Genomic DNA, 23225 nt, shown 5'->3' with positions numbered 1-23225 from the left:
TTAAATACAACAATTTCAGTTCTTCTTTTGCTACACTATAGAAATTGTTCTGAAACGAGTATATAAATATAAAAATTTTGAAAGAAGAACAAAAATATACGAAAAAAAAAATTCCTTCGCTCGAAGAGTATTCAATTTTTAGACACACACAGCTGAGGAGAATGAAGATGTTCATTCTTCTATTTAAATTTTTCTGTGGGCTTTTTTTTTACTCATTTAATGCTACGCAGAGGGAAGAACGTTCAACAAACAATTCGCTTTATTTTCGGAAAACTAAGAAAATTTATTTACAAAACGAAACAAATTTAGTTTTCATTTGACTACGCGTCGTGCAACAAGTAAAAATTTTTTCAAATTAATATTTCTCATTTACACACGCTCTCGCTCTACTAGAATCGTGATGCTGCGGACGCGTTAGAGCTACAACGGGAAAAAATTATTTTCACGGTTCTAAAATACAATTTTATTCAGAGAAAAATTAAGAAAAAAAAAAAAATCGGGAACAAATAAATATATTTCAGTTTTACTCTTGTTTCCTCCATAAATAAAAATTAACTTGACATAAAAGAATTAATTAAAATTGAACTGACAGCAACGGTTGGCTGACAGATTTAGATTTTAAAAATGTATTAGTAATTAAAAAAAAAAAATAGTGCATTTTTCTAAAATTCTACAATAATATGCCGGTCATTTTATAAAAACTTACGTTTATTTGTGTTCATTTACTGCCAGCCAAAAATTATGTAAAATTTAAATAAAATACATCAAAAACAAAAATTGCATAAATTAAATAAAATAAAAGAAAACAAATCTGTTTTTTTTGTCATTCTAAAATTTAAATCGTTTAAAGCATTTTCAAAACAATTTTCGTACAAGTGCAATGAACGTTTTCAATAACGCGCAAATTGTGTTCATCTGATTACTGTTAGAGTTCAGTGTAAAAATTTATAAAAAAAAACTAGTGAGATCTTTATTTAAAAAAATGTCAACTAAAAATGTATGAACTTTTATTGTAACCCAGCAAAATATTTTGAAAGTAGGATGATTGTAAAGGGGGATTTGAAAACATAACCTAGAATAACAAGATTTAAAAAAAAATTGGTTAGTTACGGTAGACTGAAGGGAGTTTAACATTCGAGGGTTTGATTCCCAACAAAGACTTTTATAATTTTATTTAAATAAATAAATAAATAAATAAATAAATAAATAAATAAATAAATAAATAAGGAAGGTGCATAGGATGTTGGATAGATAGATAGATAGATAGATAGATAGATAGATAGATAGATAGATAGATAGATAGATAGATAGATAGATAGATAGATAGATAGATAGATAGATAGATAGATAGATAGATAGATAGATAGATAGATAGATAGATAGATAGATAGATAGATAGATAGATAGATAGATAGATAGATAGATATATCGAAAGATATATAAATAGATATGTAGATAGATATGCAGATAGAGCTATAGAAATCACCTTTCATAGATTTTAAACCAAAATTGCAAAATTGGCACAATTGTACTCTTTTGGTACAATTGTGCCAACCATCGAAAGTACAATAGTAAACCAATTACCCATTTTGTACAATTTTCAAATGTATTCGCTTAAGGCTTAATGATTCTAAATTTGCACTTTCAAAGAACTACCAACTTCAGACGACTTGTTTACTAAACTGCGGAAGAGGAATTTGTAGAGAATCCTGGAATAAATTATAACCAGAGTAGTTTTTAGGATGAATTGTTCCTTAGTCTAGTGTATGGACTACTTATTCTATAGACTAGACAATGCACTGATCTAATATCTGATCTATAGATATTAGATAACCAGGCTATTGACTAAATGGTTTTGTTTATTGACTAATCTATAGTTTTAAGGTTCAAAGTATCTCTAAGGATCAATTTACCCATTTTTAAAGGGTCAAATATTAGAAAGTGCAAGACAGATTTCCGCTTAGTTTCTAAATAAACGACGATAAGCTTTAAACTGTTTTTATATTTTTCTAGTTTAAGACATAAATGTTTACTAAATTGATCTCCTAAACTTTGCTTGGAAACCAATCTTTTCATCTCTTCTATCAAATTTCAACTTTTTAGCTATACGACCGTTTCGGCTATATAATGATGAATCAGTCAGTGGCGAAATAAATCTGCCATTTACTATTGCGTAGAGCCATTGAAAAAAACATTTTTTTAAAAATCATTTTCTTTATGGATTTAGTAAACGATTACTTTTCTTTAATTTTCCAAAAAGTTTCATTATAAAATAGTTTATTTTTGTTAAAATTTGAGCTGCAAAAATTAAAGCAGTTGCTCCTGTAAAATTAATTTAAAAATCAAAATTCTTTAATAATTGAATAATACAGGTTTATATTCAAATCTTTTTGTAATAATTTAACAATTCCAAAACCAAAATATTTCACTGGGTTATGTGCAACACCAAATTGCAACAAAAGCTTAATGACAATATTTTTTCAATTGATTAAATGTTTCGTATCGTTAAACAAGTGTTAATTTTAAATAATAAACAAATTTATAAAAAAAAAAATAAATTAATTAACAAAGAATGTTTATATTATAGCTAACGAGCAGTGATCTAAACTGAAGGAAAAAAATTACATAAAAAAACTTTTTTTTTCAAATTAATTAAAAATTGAAAATTTTCAAACAAATATTAAAAGAAAATTAAACAAAAATGCCCTACATTGCAAAATAATGTAAATGGAAATAATAAAATCTAAAAAACAACAACAACAAGACGAAACAAAAATGTAAAATATAAATATTAACAACAAAAATCGTTCTCACTCCCACCTTTTGTCTATACAAAAATGAAACATGTTTACATTTCAAACTAAGAGTAAAAGCCAAAAAAAAAAAATCCAACAATATCAACAACAAAAACAACTAAATCCATAAATGTTATAAAAAAGACTTTTGTTTATATACAGCAACAATAACAATATAGCAACAACATAAAACTGTTTGTATGTGTGTGTGTGTATTTCTTTTATTTATATTTTCTCTCCTACAAACAAAAAGAAAATATAATGAAAACTCTCTCAGGTTGCTGTTGTCGATCGCAATGATGATGTTGCTGCCTTTTTTGTTGTTGTTAATTATTTATTCATTCATTCTATAGTGGGAGTCGTAAAATGTGCCAAAATAAATAAAAGAATAATAGTGTTTTTCGCTTTTTTAAATATTTTTGTATAAATTTTACACAAAACTATAATAACATTAATAACAGACTTATAAACGTAATTAAACAAAAACTAAACAGTGATTTAAAAAAAAATCATTGAAAAATTGCAAGAAATTGAATAAATAGAAGGACAAAATTCTACAAAAGTTAAAATGTCATATCGCAGTAGTTATGTAAGTAAATTATTTTTTAGCAATTTATTGCAATGTTTATACCCTACATCACTTTAGTGGGGAGGGTATATTGGGTTTGTGCTGATGTTTGTAACATACACAAATATTCGTCCTATACCCACTTTAAAGTATACCAATCGGCTTAGAATCATTTTCTGAGTCGATTAAGCTATGTCCGTCCGTCCGTCTGGCTGGCTGTCCATGTAAACCTTGTGCGCAAGATACAGGTCGCAATTTTCAAGATAATTGGATGAAATTTGGCACACACGCTTCTTTTGGCCAAAGGACGAAGCCTATTGAAAATGGTTAAAATCGGTCCATTATTTCGATTAGCCCCCATACAACCGTACCCCCCCAAATAGGGCCTTTTGGCTTATAATTAACTTAAATGATCTATTATGTTAACAAAAGTCGACAAAACTTAGTTTTATAGAACTTTAAATGACACTACCGATTTTTGTAATGATCGGGCTTCATTTGACCCTATCCCCCATACAAACTCCTTTTCAGAAAATGACTTAAAGGTCAAAATTAATTTACAAACATTAATAACACTTTTAAATTCTACATAAATAATATTGAAGAAGACTTAACTCCCCCTACCAACATTTTTAAGGATAGGGCCATATTTTGCCCTACTCCACTTTGGGCCCTCTTAAAAAAAAATCTCTTTTTTTGCCAAAAAAAAAAAGTAAAAATATTCCGAAATAAAGTTAAAAAAACAAACCAAATGATTTATTTTTTTAAATAATCCCCATTTTTAACATACATACATACATACTGACTGGTGTAGGGTATCATATGGTCGGCTACGCCCGACTATACATTCATACTTGTTATTTATTTTAAGTTTTTTTTTTTTGCTTCACCTAGTGGAATGATTAATTTATTTGTAATAAATTTTTTATTAATCATACGCCCTGTAGTTTTAATAAATTTGCAAAAATTGCGGTTAAAGATTAATATAAAAATTCATCAGAAAGGATGAGAGAATACATTGTTTTTGTCATTACGTTTGTAAGATATCGTAATATAGCTTGAGGAATCATTAAAGTACACTTAGCAAGACGATCTAGTCATGTCCGTCCGTCTGTCTGTTGTAGATACTATAATGCCTAAAGGAAAAAAGCTAGAAAGTCAAAAATTTGCACAAATCTTCTTCATTAATAGAAAATTTTTGATACTGCAAATATACACTAACGGTACACGTGTTTACATAGCCCCCGTACAAATAGTCCCCCCAAAAATTGTAATAAATAAATTAATTAATGCAGCAATTGTAATGAAATTAACCAGAGATCATTTTCTAAAGTATTGACAGAATAGGTCCATAAATAGTCTAACACTCCTTAGAACCTTTTTTCAGAAAATTACATTAACTCTCATTACTGACTTAAAAAATGCAATGATATCAATGAAAAATGTCCTAAAGAAGTTATATGACAACAAAGATCGTGATACAAAAATTTACAAGAATTGGTCCCTAATTGACTCCCATATAAGGCGCCTTGGGAATTACCTACCATATAATTTACTTTCTATATAGAAAATATAATACTTACCAATATGACTTAAAAGGAGATAGGAATGTCGATAGTTTTAACGTTAGCAGCTGCCTTGACGGCCTTATCTCACGGTGGTCTTTTTGTACATTGGTTCTGATCGGTCTATGCACAAGTACTTTGCTGAAGTACTCGAGCTATCTAATCCCTTGACCAATGGATTTCCTCTGTTGATTCGGCCACAGCTTCTAGAGACGTAACCGGTAGACCGAAGTACGATCATCAAGAAGCCGTAGACATTGTTCTTACTTACATGGACATACTGTGGTAATACTGATAGGAACAGAGTAAACTCGGAACATATCTGGATAAGGAAGGAAAATTCAATAGTATAAGACTGTCAATCTGTTTATAAATCTGTCTGTATATCTGTCTATCTGCCTGACTATCGGTCTTTATATCCAACTTTGGATTCATCGGTCTGTCTGTATACGGACAGATAACTGTCTGTCAATCTGCCGGTCTTTCTATCTTAACTTTGAATCCATGTAAACCATATTTAAAGATAATTAGATTTGGCACTTACTCTTTTCTTGGCCCAAGAAAACTCCACAACCACTCGAATTGGTATTTTAAGCTCATAGTTACTTTTAATGCTCTAGTATCTCTACAAAAATTTAAAAAAAACTTAGTTGTATATAAGTCTAAACTTTCGTAATGATTGGGTTTTATTTCACTCTAGCACACATTCAAAGTCCCCTTCATAACTGAACTGACTGACTAATAACTCATTAACCAAAATACTAAATCTGACTGATGTTTATTTTAAATTGAATTATTAAATTGGAGAAACGCGCACGGGAGTGAAACTGCTTTGTTAATTTTTCATTTCGTGATCCTGTGTCCTTTTTAAAAGACTTCAAAGTTTTAAGAAGTTCATTTTTTAAAAAAATATTGTAAAATACTTCTACAGATCGAACAATGCCAAATTTGATGGCAAGTTTTTGTAATTACTTACCTAACAACATACTTTTCAACAATTACTACATTTCGTCTGGATTACATAGAAGTTGTCTAATAAGGTCTTACTAATAAGGTGTTTTATAAATACTTTCTAAATCTTTAGTTCTCTTGCCTGTAATGCTTAAGATGCCGTATACTTTTTCTCATGCAATTTACAACGTCTTCTTTTTCTAATTACTTGTAAGCGTTTGTGGTAAGCACTTGCCTCCAATAACAGTGCAGTGTTAAAATAATAACTTTTATTCATATACTTATATTCAGTTAAATTAAATCATTCAAAATACTGTCTGTCTAATAGCTTATAACGGCCCATTGTGCACGGTTTAAAACTTTTAACTAACTACGTGCCTATGATAATTTCTTTATTTTCTAATGTTATCCTATATTTACTTAATTTTTGTTATTTTAGTAAATTTGTTTATGTAATAAATGTATTTAAATTCAATGACAAGATGTTGTAACAACCCTTTTTTTCTCCCCATTAGACTTTTTTAAAATATATTTTTTTACAGTAAAATGTTTAGTTTATTTTTATTATGGACTTGAAGAAAAAAAAATAAAACATTTATGTATTAACAAATTAACTCATTAAATTGAAAATAAAAAAACATTAAAAGGAATTATATTTTTTATGAGCATGTAAATTTACATTTTAGTTTATTTAGTGTAGAGAACAAAAATCTATCGCATGTTATAAAATTTATTTATTACTTGAACAATTTTAGTTTTTTCACTATAAGATATTTTATGATGTATGAACACAAACACGTAATTTTTTTTTTATTATTATAAAAATACTTTTATTGAGAGTTGGAAAAAAAACTTTGGAATTTATTAAAGATTTTCTAAAAATAGTCATTATGCGTGTGTCTTAAGTTGTAAGAGTTTAAGGCTAAATATAGGAAGACATTCATATATGTATGTATGTACATATGTGTAAGGAGGGCCTATACAGTTAGGGGTGAAAGTTGATGAAAAGTGTTGACAATTTTTATATTTCTAAAAGATTTGATTAAGAGATGAGATTTATTTTAATCCTTAAAACAATTACAGAGACACACTTTTTCTAGAGAGAAATCATTAAGTTTCTATAAAAGAAGTATGAGTGTATAGTCGGCCATGAATACCCTACAAGAGTGAGTGTGTGACAAATTTTAGAAAGACAAACAGACGGACGGACAGGTAGACAAAGGGATGGACAGACATAGCTTAATTAACTATGGAAGTGATTCTGAGCCTATTGTTATACTTTAAGTTGTGTGAAGGACCAATTCTTCATAGTGTTACAAACATAAGCAAAAACGCATAATACGCTCCTCATTATAGCAGTGTAGTGTAGATGTTAAACATCATCATCATGTTGAGTTATATTGAAAATTTGTGTAGAATTTAATTTCTATTTCGCCAAGTATTTCATTAAACAAAGCGTTTCACGACTTTTAATTACCACTGTTCCGATCATGCATTCCAATTATCTATATGTGTATGTATAAAGGAAATTTGTTACTAAGGGACAAGCTCAAAAGGATGCTATTGTGCTTCTTACAAGCCGGTGGCAATTTACGTATATGGAACTTCCGGTCCATTATTCGTACACTTTGCTCAACCACTTTCGCTTACATCGACGCAGATGGGATGGCCTTGGTTGAGTCGTCAACAGCACCTACAGACGTAACCAGTAGACAGAACTACGAATCTTAAAAATAAACTGAACTCATAGAGAACACATTGTGGTAAATCTGGTGTGAACAGAGTTTTCTCTCAATATACCTAGACAAGAAAGGAAAACTCAAAAGTATCATCTGTATGAGATACCCTTCTATACAGCTCACTTCTCATTTATCTGACACACTCATTCTAGGGCTTGCAAAACCCGTGTACTCATTCATTCATCCAACGCTTAGTCCCTCAGTCACTTCTCTGTGAGGTATCTGTTCTCAGCCGTAACAGCACCAAACTTACCCAGAAATGGAATAGAGGTTTAAACCACAGCGCGGATTTCGAATGAACCTAAACCAACTGACCAGCTAGTATATAGTCCAGCGGGAAGCTGGCCACCCTTTGTACACGATTCAATTTCATGTCAAACCATTCTCAGCATTGTCCGAAGAGTGACGTCACTAGTTCCAACAGACTAGAGGTACTGGTAGCACCTCTTTTTCCCGGTATTGCAATAATACGAAGATGGGGTCATTCATTAAGGTAACATGCCCCCGGGGGTATTTTTCTCTAAAAGGAAAAATGTTACGTTATCGCTAGATTTACGTGTAGTTTTCTTGTCAAAGTAATTAACAGATATGTACCATATAAACAATAACTCTAAATCCCATAGACTCAATTTCCACAAGAAGCATATTAACGGCAGATACTATAGAAGTTGTGATACAACTCGGTTTGTCACCTTTGTGCAATTGATTTCTTAAAAGAAAAATCCTAGAAGTCTTTACATGAAAACTATAGAAGGCTGGACAATGAAAAAAGGGGCGTGGTACCTGACTAATGAATTAAAGATAAAAATTCTTATACCCAATTAACTATTAGAGCTAGAATTCATAACATTAATATCTATTAAATCAGCGACGTGGTACCTTCCATATATGTAGATTAAATAAAAAAGCAGTGATTGAATTTAGGAATATATTTAAGGGGGCGTGGCACATCCTATACAAATTGAATGCTGGAGTGTTTATTCAATTTGTAATGGATTTGTTTTAATGATATTTTTTAAGGGAAGCGAAGCAAACTTGTTACAGCTAGTACTTTTATAAATTTGCAATCTACAGATATTTATTTAAGTTAATAACAGCCGCGAAGCAGTCCGGGTATGCTAGTATAAAACAATCGCAATATCTCTTCGAATCGAACAACTGTTTGCATTTTGTCTGAACTCACACAGACTCATTTCTCACTTTTTTGTCCATTATTCTAAAAACAAACAAACACACTCAGCTATACATTCATTCACACATTCAAATTTTTAGCCACTTAATTAATTAAAGATCGTTCCGTTCTATGGCCGCTATCTTTGTTTTTTTTTCCTGTTGCATCTTCCTTCTCTAGCGATAAGTTTAAGAAAATTCAAAATCTATCTTAAATATTCATTCATACATTTTAGCTCCGGCAATCCGACAATAAATTTTTAAAAATGTGAAAATGTTTTCGTTCTAGTCTGAGAGGAGTATGTGTGTAATTTTTTCTTTATTTAATAGACTCTTGTATATTTAGGTGCATTTTTAATAAGAAGATGTGAAAATCTAGTGATGATTTCCTGTATTAAATGCCATTTTTATAAGAAAACGAAAGAAAAAATTATAATAAATTTATATTTTCTTGTGTGTTGTTGTACTTATGTACTCATTCACTCACATATTGTTGTAATATTTATTTGTATATTTTTGTTGTTTTTAATAGAGATTCCAAATTTAATTAATAGTGTAGAGGTGCTACTCGTGTATATTTTTTTATTTAGTTTTTTTTTGTTGGTTTTCAGAACGTGTGTCATTGCTTAAATTATGGTTTATTTTTAACAAATTTTTTTTTTCTAAAATTAGAATAATTAATGTTGAGTGTTTAAAAATAAGAATTTAATAAATTATAGAGTATTATTAGTACATATATATTAGTTGGTATAAAATAAGAAAGAAGTAGTGAAATTATTTTATTTAATTAAGGAACAAGTTTTAGCTGGAGAAGAACGTAGTAAATCACCCTTTAAAACTTTGACCGTGAACATGAACCAAGAAAAATATAATTTTTTTGGGTGATTTTCGAAACCATCTGTTTTCCAAATTCAGTCATTTTGAACACAGCCGATTTTAAGTTCCTTGTCTAGTCTATAGTCTGTACTATAGTCTAGACTATAGTTTAGTCTATAGTTTAGTTAATGGTTTAGTCTATAGTTTAGTCAATAGTTTAGTCTAATCTATAGTCTAATCTATAGTCTAGTCTATTGTCTAGTCTATAGTCTAGTCTATAGTCTAGTCTATAGTCTAGTCTATAGTCTAGTCTTTAGTCTAGTCTATAGTCTAGTCTATAGTCTAGTCTATAGTCTAGTATATAGTCTAGTCTATAGTCTAGTCTATAGTCTAGTCTATAGTCTAGTCTATAGTCTAGTCTATAGTCTAGTCTATAGTCTAGTTTATAGTCTAGTCTATAGTCTAGTATGTAGCCTAGTATGTAGTCTATTATGTAGTCTAGTCTATAGTCTTGTCTATAGTCTAGTCTATATTCTTGTCTATAGTCTAGTCTATAGTTAATAAGTTAGTTAGTTATATTCCTTGTAAACCAATTAATTTTTCTCCCTTTTCTCAATTCTTTTCAAATTCAATGTCAATTATAATGCAGACTAATTTAGTCTGCTAGACTAGACTAAATTGTCTAATACAATTTATTACAAAAAAAAAACAACTATTGTTTAATAAATTATTTCATTCATAATATAAATTTTCAAACATATTTTTTGATTTAGTAATTCTTTATAATGAATGTATAGCTCAAGCACATGTGTGTAAATTTTCCCTAAAACGATTTTAGAATTCATACAAAATTTTGAATTTTTTTTGGCACAAATTCATTGATTTCAAAAGATACAATAAATAGTACAAATCTTTGTGTGAGTTCTAAAACAGAAACACAGAAATACAATTATGAACTTAAATAGAAAACACATTTTAAATAAAACATTCGCGTGCCATTATATGTATTTTAAAAAATATTTTAATTTTCAAATATTTGCTCAATTTTCATTTTAATATTTCTTTTTTAAGTTTCTATTTTCCGGCTAAAACAATAGTATAATCTAATATTTTTTTATCGTCCCAATAAAAAATGACATAATATTTTATATGTTTTGTGTGATTTTTGACTTTTTTATGTTTTAATTATTGTTTTGAACTTTGTTATTCGAGTTGCTTTGAAATTGTTGAATTATTTTTTTTTATTTTAAAAATATTAAGAAAATTAAGACAACACAAAACTTTAATGGTTTCTGTTTATGTTTTTGCCAAATAATTATAAATTTGTTTAAAATCAATGGCGTGAAATTAGACAAAGAATAAAATTAGCGTTCAGTCAGACATGTCTGGTTGTAAGAAAGAAAATATAATTTTAAATAATTTATAACATAAATAAAAATTTATATTTTAATTTAACAATCTAAAATATTTGTTTATTGGGATATCCTTTAGAAAATAGCCTATGTATGTATAAAAATTGAATTTGAAATTCTTTTTTTATTTCCATTCACCATGAACAAGAAATGTCTAAACATAATGTCAGTGGTAATGATGATGATGTTGAGACATGCCAAATGTTTCATGACATAAATTAATACGTTTCATATGAATTCCCTTTAAATAAACTTTGTTGCAAAACATTGTTGGTACTTTCCACACAACAATAAGACGCGCCACAAATCTTGTACAATTTAATGATGATCATAATGATGTCGTTGTAGTTCTTGTACTAGGCAACATTGTTTTATTTTTTTCTTTAACAAAAATGACATTTTCCATTAAAAAGTGTGCAAATTGTCAATTTGAAAAATCCTAAAAAAGAAAACATGTTAAAAAATGATTTCTTTTTTGCTTAAAAACCAAAATAAAACTGTAAGATCACTAAATAAAGTTGAAAAAAAATATTAAGTTTCTTTATTTTCTAAACATAATTATTTGAACATTTTAGAACTAAAATGCTACTAATGCTCCCTTTCTATTGTTTGCATTATTCATTCGTCTTAAGTACATTCATCATTCTGATCAATATTTATTTATGTAGATCATTGTATAGCCAGTGTCTTTTAGCGATCTCTGTGGAACGATCGCTTTTGTTGTACCGCATATGTTGAAACAAATTGAAATGAATCTGTTTACACATCAAAATGTAATTGAAAAATTTTGCTCTATATTAAACGACTTATTGAAGGCCTGCCTGTTTCGCATTTAAACACCCTTCTACCCCTCTCTTTCGACCGCTACCCCCCTCCCCCCTTTCACAACACTTTTGTTTAATCAGCCACCGAGTTGTGATCGTGTGGCGATCAGCAGCGCCATTTAATTGAAATTGTAAATAAAGTGAAAAGTAAACGTTGAAATGCATTGAATAAATATTCTGAAAAATCAAACAATACACAAAAAAAGGGAGTGAAAATTTTATTTTATTTCAATATTCTTTGGTCGTACGGAATGTTTCTAATAGTTTTTTATTTTTCACATTTTATATGTTTTAGTGATGATTTGTTGGCAATTGTTTAGTGCAATGTTGTTGCTGCAACGGGGAAGGTATACCATGCAGGAGACTCTAAACATTTAGAAAATATCTCAACTATAAATCACACTATTTAGTTATTGTCTAGATTAGATTATGGTCCTTAATATTGATCAAATTAATCCCGACTACAGGTATAGGCTGCAATAAAGATTATACTTAGCCTCTTTTAGCGAGGAAACTATAGTCTCCACTAAAGACCAAATATTTTCTGATAAAAGTCTTTTCTAGAGTATGGACTATAAAACCGACTGGAGTCGGCACTTTATAGTCAACAACTGTATGGACTATTGGTTAGATTGTACTGTGAGCTACAGACCAAACTCTTTAAAGTATCTTTAGTATAGTCTAGTCTATTGCCTAGTCTTTAATCTAGTCCTTAGTTTAGTATATAGCCTAGTCTATAGTATAGTCTTTAGTCTAGTCTATACCCTAGTCTATAGTCTAGTCTTTAGTCTGGTCGTTAGTCTAGTCTAAAGCCTAGTCTATATATAGTTCTTTGTGTAGTCTATAGTTTAGTCAAGTCTGGTTTAGTCTCTATTGTCTAGTCTATAGTCCAGTCTATAGTCTAATCTTTTATTTAGTCTATATTCTATTTTATAGACTATAGTCTAGGCTAGAGTCTAGTCTATATTCTAGTCTAGTCTATAGTCTAGTCTTAAGTCTAGTCTATAGACTAGTATATAAACTTAACTATAGACTAGACTACATAATAGAGTAAAGACCAAACAAAAGCCCAGACTATAGTCTAGTCTATAGTCTAGACTATACACTAGACTAAAGACCACTCTATAAACTTAACTATCGACTAGGATATAGAATAGGGTATAGACCAAATAAAAGCCTAGACTACATTGTTGTTTATAGTCTAGTCTATAGTCTAGTCTATAGTCTAGTCCATAGTCTAGTCTATAGTCTAGTCTATAGTCTAGTCTATAGTCTAGTCTATAGTTTAGTCTATAGTCTAGTCTATAGTCTAGTCTATAGTCTAGTCTATAGTCTAGTCTATAGTCTAGTCTATAGTCTAGTCTATAGTCTAGTCTATAGTCTAGTCTATAGTCTAGTCTATAGTCTAGTCTATAGTCTAGTCTATAGTCTAAGTCTAGTCTAAGTCTAGTCTATAGTCTAGTCTATAGTCTAGTCTATAGTCTAGTCTATAATCTAATCTATAGTCTAGTCTAGCTTAGTCTCTATCTTGTTTAGTCTATGCTCTAATCTAGTTGAGTTTATAGTCTAGTCTGTAGTCTAGTCTGCAGTGTAGTCTATAGTATAGTCTTTAGTTCAATCATAGTCTAGTCTATAGTATAGTTTTTTGTTTAGTCTATAGTCTATTCTATAGTCGAGCCTAGTCTATAGTCTAGTCTATGTCTAGTGTATATTCTAGTTTATTGTATTGTCTATAGTCTAGTCTATTGTCTTGTCTATAGTCTAGTTTATAGTTTAGTCTATAGTCTTGTCTATAGTCGAGTCTATTGTCTACTCTATAGTCTAGCTAATTCTCCAATCTATAGTCTACATTCTCCACTATTAAGCAGATTGTGGTCTTGACTATAGAGCAGACTATCCTCTGGATTAGCGAATAGACTAAAGTCTGGACTATAGAAAAGTCTATCTTCTGGAATAGCGAGAAGACTAAAAACTGAACTGTAGAGTATACTATAATCAGGAGTATTTGGGAGACTATCATCTGGACTTTAAAGCTCTCAAAAGTCTAGAAAAAATTAAAACATAATTGTCCATCAACAAATGCTCACTAGCAATGCATCCCTTGCATTTTCCCCATGTATATCTCATTTTTAAGTGCCAACTAAATAACAAATCAATCTTATTAAACGATATCTGATGGACAAATAACACTAGACTCGACTATATAAACGCATATGCATATAAACAAACACACCCCATTTTAAAACTGATGAAATGTTGATGCTAAATTGCAACATTTGAGTGGCATGAATGGCAACTAAATATTGACGACTAAGACGTATCATGGCAATAATAGATTTTATAAAATCAAATTGATGCTTACAATATGTGGCAACAATTAAAATCGAAATGCAAACACACACACACACACTTTTCTATTCCATGTTAATGTTTAAATTGCCCCTTTATTGGCAAATGGACCTTGTACACTTAAAATTGTGTAAAGTGAAATAAGTACTATTTAAGTTTTGCATTTAAAATGGAAATTGTGTGGAAAACATTAGAGTTTTATGGGGCAATGACCAAATAAAGCATTAGCAGTTCTAGTGTTTTCCAGGGATTCTATTTAGATTCTTTAGTTTTGTTGCTCCTTTTGTAAAACAAAGTCTCACATTACTTTTTTTTGCCTCTAATTTTAGACTCCTTGGAAATCTTCACTATCTCCGAATTATAAAACAGGGGCCTCCAGTGCGGTAAGTTTTAGAGTAAATTATTTGGTTCCATTTATATTTTACATATCAATTCTCTATTTTAGTACTCTTCAAGAGATGATGTCAGTGCCACCTCTCGTTATAGTTCTTTGGCTTCACCCAGTTCCTACAGACCCTCCTTTTCGGGAGGAACATATCGTTTAAAACGTGACACGCCTATAGTTCCCACTTCCACCTATGTCAGTCGTTATTCAGCTGCAACAAGTTCTCCTGCAACAAAACCAGATACCAGCAGTACTAGCGATTCCTCTGGTTCCAAGCCGGGCCAGCTAAAACGTTATGGTTCTTCGGCCAGTAGTTTGGGTAAATATTCCAGAGAACCCAGTCCAGCAGCATTGGAACATACAAACAGAATAAAAAGTAGAGATCCTAGTCCGGCAACTAGAAGTCTTAGAGGGAAATCTAGAGATCCTAGTCCTGCTTTAGATACAAAATGTAAAATTGGTTATGGTTCCTCTGCAAGTTCCTACAGAATGAATGTGCCAAAGTCCACAACGGGCAACACATATGGAACACGTTATGGTAGTTCATCTACGGCTGGAAGAACACCAGCAGCTAATAACTCTTCAACTTCTATATCCTATTTATCGGCTAGTGATTTTAAGGCTAGATCGATAAGTAAAGCTCGAGAAGCTGCCACACGTAAATCGAATGAAAAGGAATTGGAAGCACAAAAAACTGAGGAGAAAGAAGAAAACAAACCAGAAGCCACTTCTAATGAAGAATCCACAGGCTCCTCGGAAACAGATGAGGAAGACGATGAGGAGGAGGAAGATAACGAGGAAAAATTTGTTTCTGTTGCCGTATGTACTAGAGCGACATCACCCACACCCCCCGGAACAGCTCCCACAGTTCATCGCACCAGACGCATAGAAATTGCCAAGACTATAGAGAAGACTATACAACGTTCTACGCGAAAAAAGAAAATGCTGGAAAAAGAAATTCAATCAGATCGTTTAGATGATTCCACACGCTACTCCAGATTTGGTTTAAGTAGTCGGGTTTCTTCTCCCTACAGTCCTCATACGGAACGTTATACTTCCTCTAGTTTACGCTACAGTCACAGTCCTCTCTCCACCACGGCCTCCAAATCCTCATCACTGAACTCTACTTCGGAAAGTAAAAAGGATGACGTTTCAGCTTCTTCCACTTCCGCTAGTAGTAAAGCTAATAAATCGCCTTTAAATAGCAAATCAAAACTTTCTCCTCCCAAGTCCATAAAAATAACTTCAAGACAATCGTCGATGGAAAATCTAAGTGCCCATAAACCACCGGCTGCTCCCAAAGGAGAATCACCCACCAAATCGATTTCTTCCTCAACTGGTGTTTCAACAAAACTGCCTAATAAAGATTTTCGTAAATCGGCTCTTAATGTAGGACCCACCGATCGACCGCGTAAATCGAGGACCCCCAGTACAGGCACAGATTCAGATTTAAATACAGTAGAAGCTTTAAATGGTGCCCTGCAAGCCATACAACGTTTAGAAAGATCACCCAGTGCGGGATCAGAAGTAAGCAATGCGTCTAATAGATCTATTAGACGTACCGGAACCGATAGCAAACTTAGACCCAGATGTCATAATAAATCCTTTGTCAATGGTTCGGTAGTGTCACCCAAATCACCCTTAAGTCGCAACAATAGCACTTCAAACATTAAAGCAAAATCTTCCACTTCCACCTCTAGTACAACCACCCAATCATCAGCGGGCACCACAACCACCACTTCTTCATCAAGTGGTACGGAAAGCTGTACCGAAAGTAAAAAGTCTACGAAGAAAATCATTAAGAAAAAAGCAATTAAAGACGTCACCAATACAAGCAGTAGCACAAGCACTACCGCCACCACAACCTCACCGACCACACACAGCACAGCTGATAGTCGTAGTATAAAATCATCTAGTGAAAATAGCTTTTCACAACAACCACCAGCTGCCTCCGTCAACAACCAAAAAGCCAAAAAGTCTGATTCATCAGCCACCAACAGTCGTACCACCCCCAAAACCCCCTCCGATAAAGATCCCCTAAGGCGTTTAAAGAAATTGTCATCAGTGTCGAACTTTTTCGCCGCACAACAGCAAGACAATGCAAATAACGATGAACAGATTTACCTTGAAAGCTCTGAGAACTCATCATCAGGTAATGATCTAGATAGATCGTTATCGAAGAAGAGCATCAGTTTAACGCAAGCTAACGAAACGAAAACAACGCCTTCGCCAGCCGTCAAAACGAAAACTAGCGGTAGCAGCAGTAAGAGTAATCCGAATTATACGATAAATTCTATAGACGAACCTAAAAACAGTATAAAAACGACAAAATCAACCTCGTCAACGTCCTCGACGAAAACTAAAACAAAAACCAAATCGAAATCGAATACAAAATCTTCTAGTACCTCAACTTCGTATTGTCCTCAGGAAACCACAACGGTAAACGAATCGTCCATAATGCCTAGTGAATTGCAGACGGAATCTTTGTCTCCCTATACTACCACCAATCCCACCACCTCCTCTACCTCGGGTACGGATCAGGAGGAATCTAGCTGGTGGCAGGATACTAGCAGGCAAATAGATACCGCCTCGGCTTTAGATTTCAATTTGAAAGATGAAATGCGTTTTAAGATAAGACACATAGATTCGGGAGAAACCGCCTGGTGGTTGCGCAATGACGAAGATGATACCTTGGCGGATGATGATTTAAAGACTTTAAATCAAGAAGAAGAACTAGAAGAAGATGAGGATGATGAGGAGGAGGCCACAGATCACATACAATCTTTAACCTCTACCCCCAGTGGCAATGCTGCAAAGCTAAACGATAAACCAGGTGGCTGGTGGATAACTAACGAGACTAACGATGAAACGCCCAACGAAGATGAAGAAAAACACGAAACGATTTATGTGAAAAGTAGATCTAGTAATGATTTAGATTATCCCTCCAATGGTTATTGTGTCGAAGAAGCTCCTGTTGAAGCCAAACCATTTCCCAAAAGTCGCATAACACCCGAAACGGATTGGTGGAATGATGACAATGAGGAAGCTCAAGCTGAGTATACCGTCAACAATAATCCTTCGTTAAACAGTGACAAAACGAGTAATAAATCCGGTAATAATCTCTCACAATTAAGTGATAAACTACCCAAACAAAATGGTTCCATACAATTGAAAATCTGTCGTGTAGAGTCCGGCGAAAAGCCCTGGTGGCTGCAAGAAGAACAGCAGACAGAGACTCAACCTCAAGAGAACGAAATAACAGTAGAAGCTACTATAGCTTTGCCCAAGAAGAATAAAGATAAAACTGATAGTTCCTCTAGCAATAGTGATTCGAAAAATAGATGGATGTCAGGACCCACCAAGAAAGTATTCAATATACCAAGAGTGGAATCAGGAGAAAAAGCCTGGTGGCAGGAAGAAACTAGTGAATCGAAATCGGATAAAGCTAGCGAAAATAAAAACTATAAACGTAATAACTCTCAAGAACAGGAATGGTGGTTGGAGGAAAGCAGTCAACAGCAAAAACCTCCTACAACTCCGCAACACAATTACCAGCAAAATGGTTACTTTGAACCACCGGCGCCAATACAACAACAGCAGCAGCAATATTATCACAACACCGAGGAAGAAGCAGAACTACAGCAGTATCAGCATTCATCCTACAATCACAATAATCTCATAGATTCCCAAGCCGAACTAAGTAATTCCTTTAATTTTGAATATTCCGAAAGACCTCCACCCTTGGGACAATGTGCCAGTCCCGTGCAACAGGAAGAATTGCTACCACCTCCGCCACCACAGCAAAGACAACAATGTACATCACCCTATGATAACATTCCAATGACAAAAGTTCAAACAGCCGCATCACAACAGCCAATTTTAGAAACTTCGACTAATTACATGGCCAGTGGTGGTGGTGGTGGACCCATTTATCAACAAGATATTGTTTACCTTAATCAATCACCTCTGCAGCAACAACCACAACAACAATATTTCCCTCATCAACGGCAACAACAACAACATCAACAAAACCCCAATTATTTACAACAACCACCTACACCTTATAATCAATACAACAACAATGAATTACGCTCTCGAAATGGCCAATTATTCATATCACGTCATCAAAATATTGATGAGCTTTTAGGTGGTTCATGTCGTCCCATAAGTCCCCTCTATTATGATAATAACAGCTTTCAGACAATGCCCCCACAACTGCAACCTCAACAAACACCAACACCATCTCAACAACGTAATATGTTTGTTGAAGAAATTACACCAGACCAAGTACGCATTCATGACAGCACTGCACAAATGCCCATTATACAACGTATGGAGAGGTGAGTTTAATTTTGAAAAATTTAATGCTTTTTCTCAAAAACTTTGTGTTCTGTCGTGCGAAATAGAGAGTGATCTTTTTAATAGAGAGAGTGCTTAATGTGAAAGCTCTATTTCACGTGACTTAACATATACATATGATTTTCGTTTCTGTTTTGCTTATTATTTTCTTTGTTTTGCTCTGATCTTTCGCAGAGATGACTGGCAGAGAGACTCTCTGGCGGCAAAACCAACAACACCACCACGATTTGAACAAAGAATGGTAAGTTTTTTTGTTTGTTATGATATTTTGATTGATATTTTTGTGTTTATGTTTTGACAAGTAAGACCAATGTAGCGTTTTTCAAATGTAAGCCAATTTTTGTTTTATTTCGACATTTATTAAAACAAACTTTAAATTATGACTTCACGATAAAAAAAATTTTTTTGTAGAAAAATGTTTTTGTGCGTAGTTTAGTTTATAGTCTTATTGTCTAGTCTATAATCTAGTCTATAGTCTAGTCTATAGTCTGGTTTATAGTCTGGTTTATAGTCTGGTCTATAGTCTAGTCTATAGTCTAGTCTATAGTCTAGTCTATAGTCTAGTCTATAGTCTAGTCTATAGTCTAGTCTATAGTCTAGTCTATAGTCTAGTCTATAGTTTAGTCTATAGTCTAGTCTATAGTCTAGTCTATAGTCTAGTCTATAGTCTAGTCTATAGTCTAGTCTATAGTCTAGTCTATAGTCTACTCTACAGTGTAGTCTACTTATAGGCTAGTTTATAATCTAGTCTATATTCAAGTCTATAGTCTTGTCCATAGTCTGCAGTTTAATCAATATACTAGTCTATATTCCAGTATACAGTCAAGTCCATTCTATAGTCTAGATCTGTCAAAAATGTTTAGAATTTCATCGCTAAGGCTTAATACAAAGATAACAAAGATATTTTAATTATAGTAAAGACAGACGCTTTATTATATTTTTTTAAATCAAAGACTGACTGTTATGACACCCACCTCTTGTACTATAACTGCGGCTCATTATAATTTGTAGTTTTTGTTTTCTTTTTTTGTGTAAATTTTATCCATAAACTTGAAATTAAAGTTGCATAAACTCGTAAGAGTACAAGTAAGTAATTTTCAAGATTTTTATTTGGAACTTGAGACAATGTCGTTTGTCGACAGATAGAATCATGCTTAAAATGGCAAAAAAAAAACAAAACTCAAATAAAACAGACTGAAGTACCAACACGTTAGTGTTTATGACAAATTTGTTGTAGACACCCTACTATAGGTATTAAAGGTTCTGAAATGTTAATTCATATACATCATGGTATAAGTTTTTCATTGTATTAGAACACGATTCGTGAAGTTGACAGTGAGTTCATTCAAAATATTTGAAAAGATCACTTTATTCAAAATATTAAAAAATGAAACTCCTTTTTTCCAGTAAAAAACTATGTGGATTTTTTACTCATAGTAGTGTAGTTCCTTAATGGTCCATGCGCCAAAAAAACTCCTAAACTTTTGATTATATTATTCAGTGTGTGGTACAACTGCAGTAACACTACCAGACTATCTGTGTGTGGTGTCGATATGACTCATTTCTGATGTGATTTCTCGTTTTCGCACAACACAGTAAAAAGTCTCCTCAAAGTTTCGTCTTTTGCCAAGTTTATGAACAAAAAATTAGTCACATCATCGAAAAAGACACACAATACAAATGTAATTTGTTATTTTTAAGTTTTTATCTTAATTAATGTAAAGATACGAACTAACGTTTAGTATTTTTAGCAACTTTATTTTTAAGTTAAAAAATTTAGTGATTTTTAAGATTTTTTTAAATGATTGACACATATCATTATTAACTTTACAATAAAAAACATATTAATAATTTTAAAATTTTAGGAAAATCATACAACTTATTTTAACTATATCTATCAAAAGTATAGAATTTATTATTTCAAACTATAGGTTAAACTAAAGTCAAGTCAGAAGACCGAACTTTAAACTAGATCATAGTTAGACTTAATTATAATTCCGATTATGACCTCGTGTATAGTTCTAAGATCTGATTATAGTCCAGGGCATAAACCAAAGACACGACTATAGTATATACTATAAACTTGACTATAGGCTCGACTATAGTCCAGACTAAGAAAGACTTGACCATAGTCATGTCTTAGCTATGTTAAATACTATGATCCCGACAATAGTCCCCACTATTAACTAGAATATAGTTTAGATTAAAGACTCGACTATAGTCCAGAACATAAAACAAACTATTGATACGACTACAGTTTAGGCTATAAACTCGAAAATTGTCTATAGACTCGATAATAGACTTAACTAGACTTTACCAATGTCTATAGTTAACATTAAAACTCGACTACAGTATAGTCGTATAGTCTAGTTTATAATGTCACGTCAAGTCTAGACTATAGAATCAATTACAGTCCTGAATATATGTATACTCGACTATGTTCCAAACTTTAGACTAGAATATAATCCATAATATACACACGAGTATACAGTGTGGACTATGGACTTGACTATAGTCCAGACAATAGAATCGACTACATTCCAAAATATTTACTTAACTTTATTCCAATATCGAATATAATTCAGACTTTAGGAAAGAATATAATCCACAATGTAGTGTCGAATATAGTCAAGACTATAGACTTGAATATACGAGTAGACCAAACTAAAGTCTAGTCTATAATCCATACTTTAGAATCTATTACAGTCCAGAATATATAATCGACTGTATTTGAGACTTTAGACTAGAATGTAATCCATAATATGGTCCAAACTATAGACATGAGTCTCGGCCAGACTATAGACTTGACTGTAGTCCAGACTACAGACTTGACTTGAGTCTAGAATATATACTCGACTGTATTCCAGACTCGACTATAATCAAGACTTTAGACTAGAATGTAATTCACAATATAGAGCCGAATATACTCTAGACTAGACTTAAATATATTACAGACCATAACCTCGACTATAGTCTAAACTTAATTGACTTTAGTCAACACTAAAGACTTGCGTTCTGTCGAGCTTTTGGTATTGATTGACTATATTCGAAAATATGCTATATTATATACATCTACTATAAAAACTGGACTATAGACCTTCTCAATGCTGAAATTGCTGCATTCTAAATATGCATTCCGTTTCATTCATTATCAAAATTATAAAATCTGTTAATTTTTTTTACCTCATTTTTCTTTAAATTAAAATCACTTCATACAAAATACACACACAGAATATTAAATATAACTGTCATGATCTTGAGGAACGATTATAAATATGATTTGTCAAAATATTTCTTCTACAATTCATAATAAATTTTATTAAGAATAAGTAATTTTTATTATAAACTTTTTTTTTTACACAAAATTTACATAATCTTTAAAACTTTTCATATTTACTTAACAAATTGTTTAAGCAAAACAGAGTTTTTAAGAAAGAGCAACTTGGAACATGTAAATTATTGTGGGGGCAGTGTCATAATGATTGAAAACGTTATAACTCAATATTATTATTATTTTCATTGAACTTACTGTTTAATTTATTTAAAGATAATTGTGCATATTTTCTGAACAAAAAACATTTTTTTCTCAGGGAATTTAATGAATTTTCAATGCCACTTAAAAGGTGTTATTTTGAAAAACATAACAATATTTAAAACTAATTAATTATAACAATTTAACTTCTTAAGTCTCCTAAAATGGGGACACATACAATTTCCTCTTAATTGTTATTAGATTTTTCTTTTTGAAAAGTACAAAGTATTCTTAATTACAAAGAAAATTACCAAAAGTTTATTTAAAGGGCAAAAGTCTCACGAGGTTACTCTTTTTCTGCAAAGTAATGAAATTAGTGAATCACCATGTTTCTTTGACGAAATTTGTGTGCGTCTCTAAAATCTTTCGGCTAAAATCTACTCTAGTTTGTCATTAAAAAATCCCAAACTTTTTTATTTACATATTTATACGCGATTATATTCATGTATATTTTTGTTTTTCATTTTATTTACACAATAATTACGGTACTAAACACAATTACACAAAAAAGTACTTGTGTGTTTTAATCGCTCATTCATTCATTCGCTTTTTATTTTGTGCATGTGAAAACCCAGTAAGCAATTTAATACTAGATTCTAGCCTATAAACTAGACTATAGACCAGGTTATAGACTAGACTATAGACTATACTGTAGACCAAACTATAGACTAGACTATAGACTAGACTATAGACTAGACTATAGACTAGACTATAGACTAGACTATAGACTAGACTATAGACTAGACTATAGACTAGACTA

At 31.8% G+C, this 23225-nt stretch overlaps 1 protein-coding gene across 9 annotated transcripts in view; it reads left to right on the top strand.

Moving 5' to 3' along the window:
- The first annotated feature begins 277 nt into the window (after positions 1–277).
- Positions 278–23225, top strand: part of LOC111681359 (protein piccolo) — a 119232-nt gene continuing 96284 nt past the window's right edge. For 3 of the 9 annotated variants that reach the window (XR_006941054.1, XR_006941053.1, XR_006941052.1), the window contains exons 1-5: positions 278–997; positions 2588–3384; positions 14519–14572; positions 14635–18914; positions 19108–19174. Coding sequence is in view for 5 of the 9 variants with exons in the window: in XM_046952141.1 (XP_046808097.1) it covers positions 3364–3384; positions 14519–14572; positions 14635–18914; positions 19108–19174 (4422 nt within the window). In the remaining 4 variants the exon portion in view is untranslated. The remainder of the gene's footprint in view (positions 998–2587; positions 3385–14518; positions 14573–14634; positions 18915–19107; positions 19175–23225) is intronic. The other 6 variants (XR_006941051.1, XM_046952143.1, XM_046952141.1 and 3 more) reach the window with 5 other exon arrangements.

Source organism: Lucilia cuprina, chromosome 5, assembly GCF_022045245.1.
Source record: "Lucilia cuprina isolate Lc7/37 chromosome 5, ASM2204524v1, whole genome shotgun sequence".
NCBI classification, from domain to species: Eukaryota; Metazoa; Arthropoda; class Insecta; order Diptera; family Calliphoridae; genus Lucilia; species Lucilia cuprina.
The sequence above is the reverse complement of the archived record's forward strand: the minus strand, read 5'-3'. Positions and strand labels throughout refer to the sequence as shown.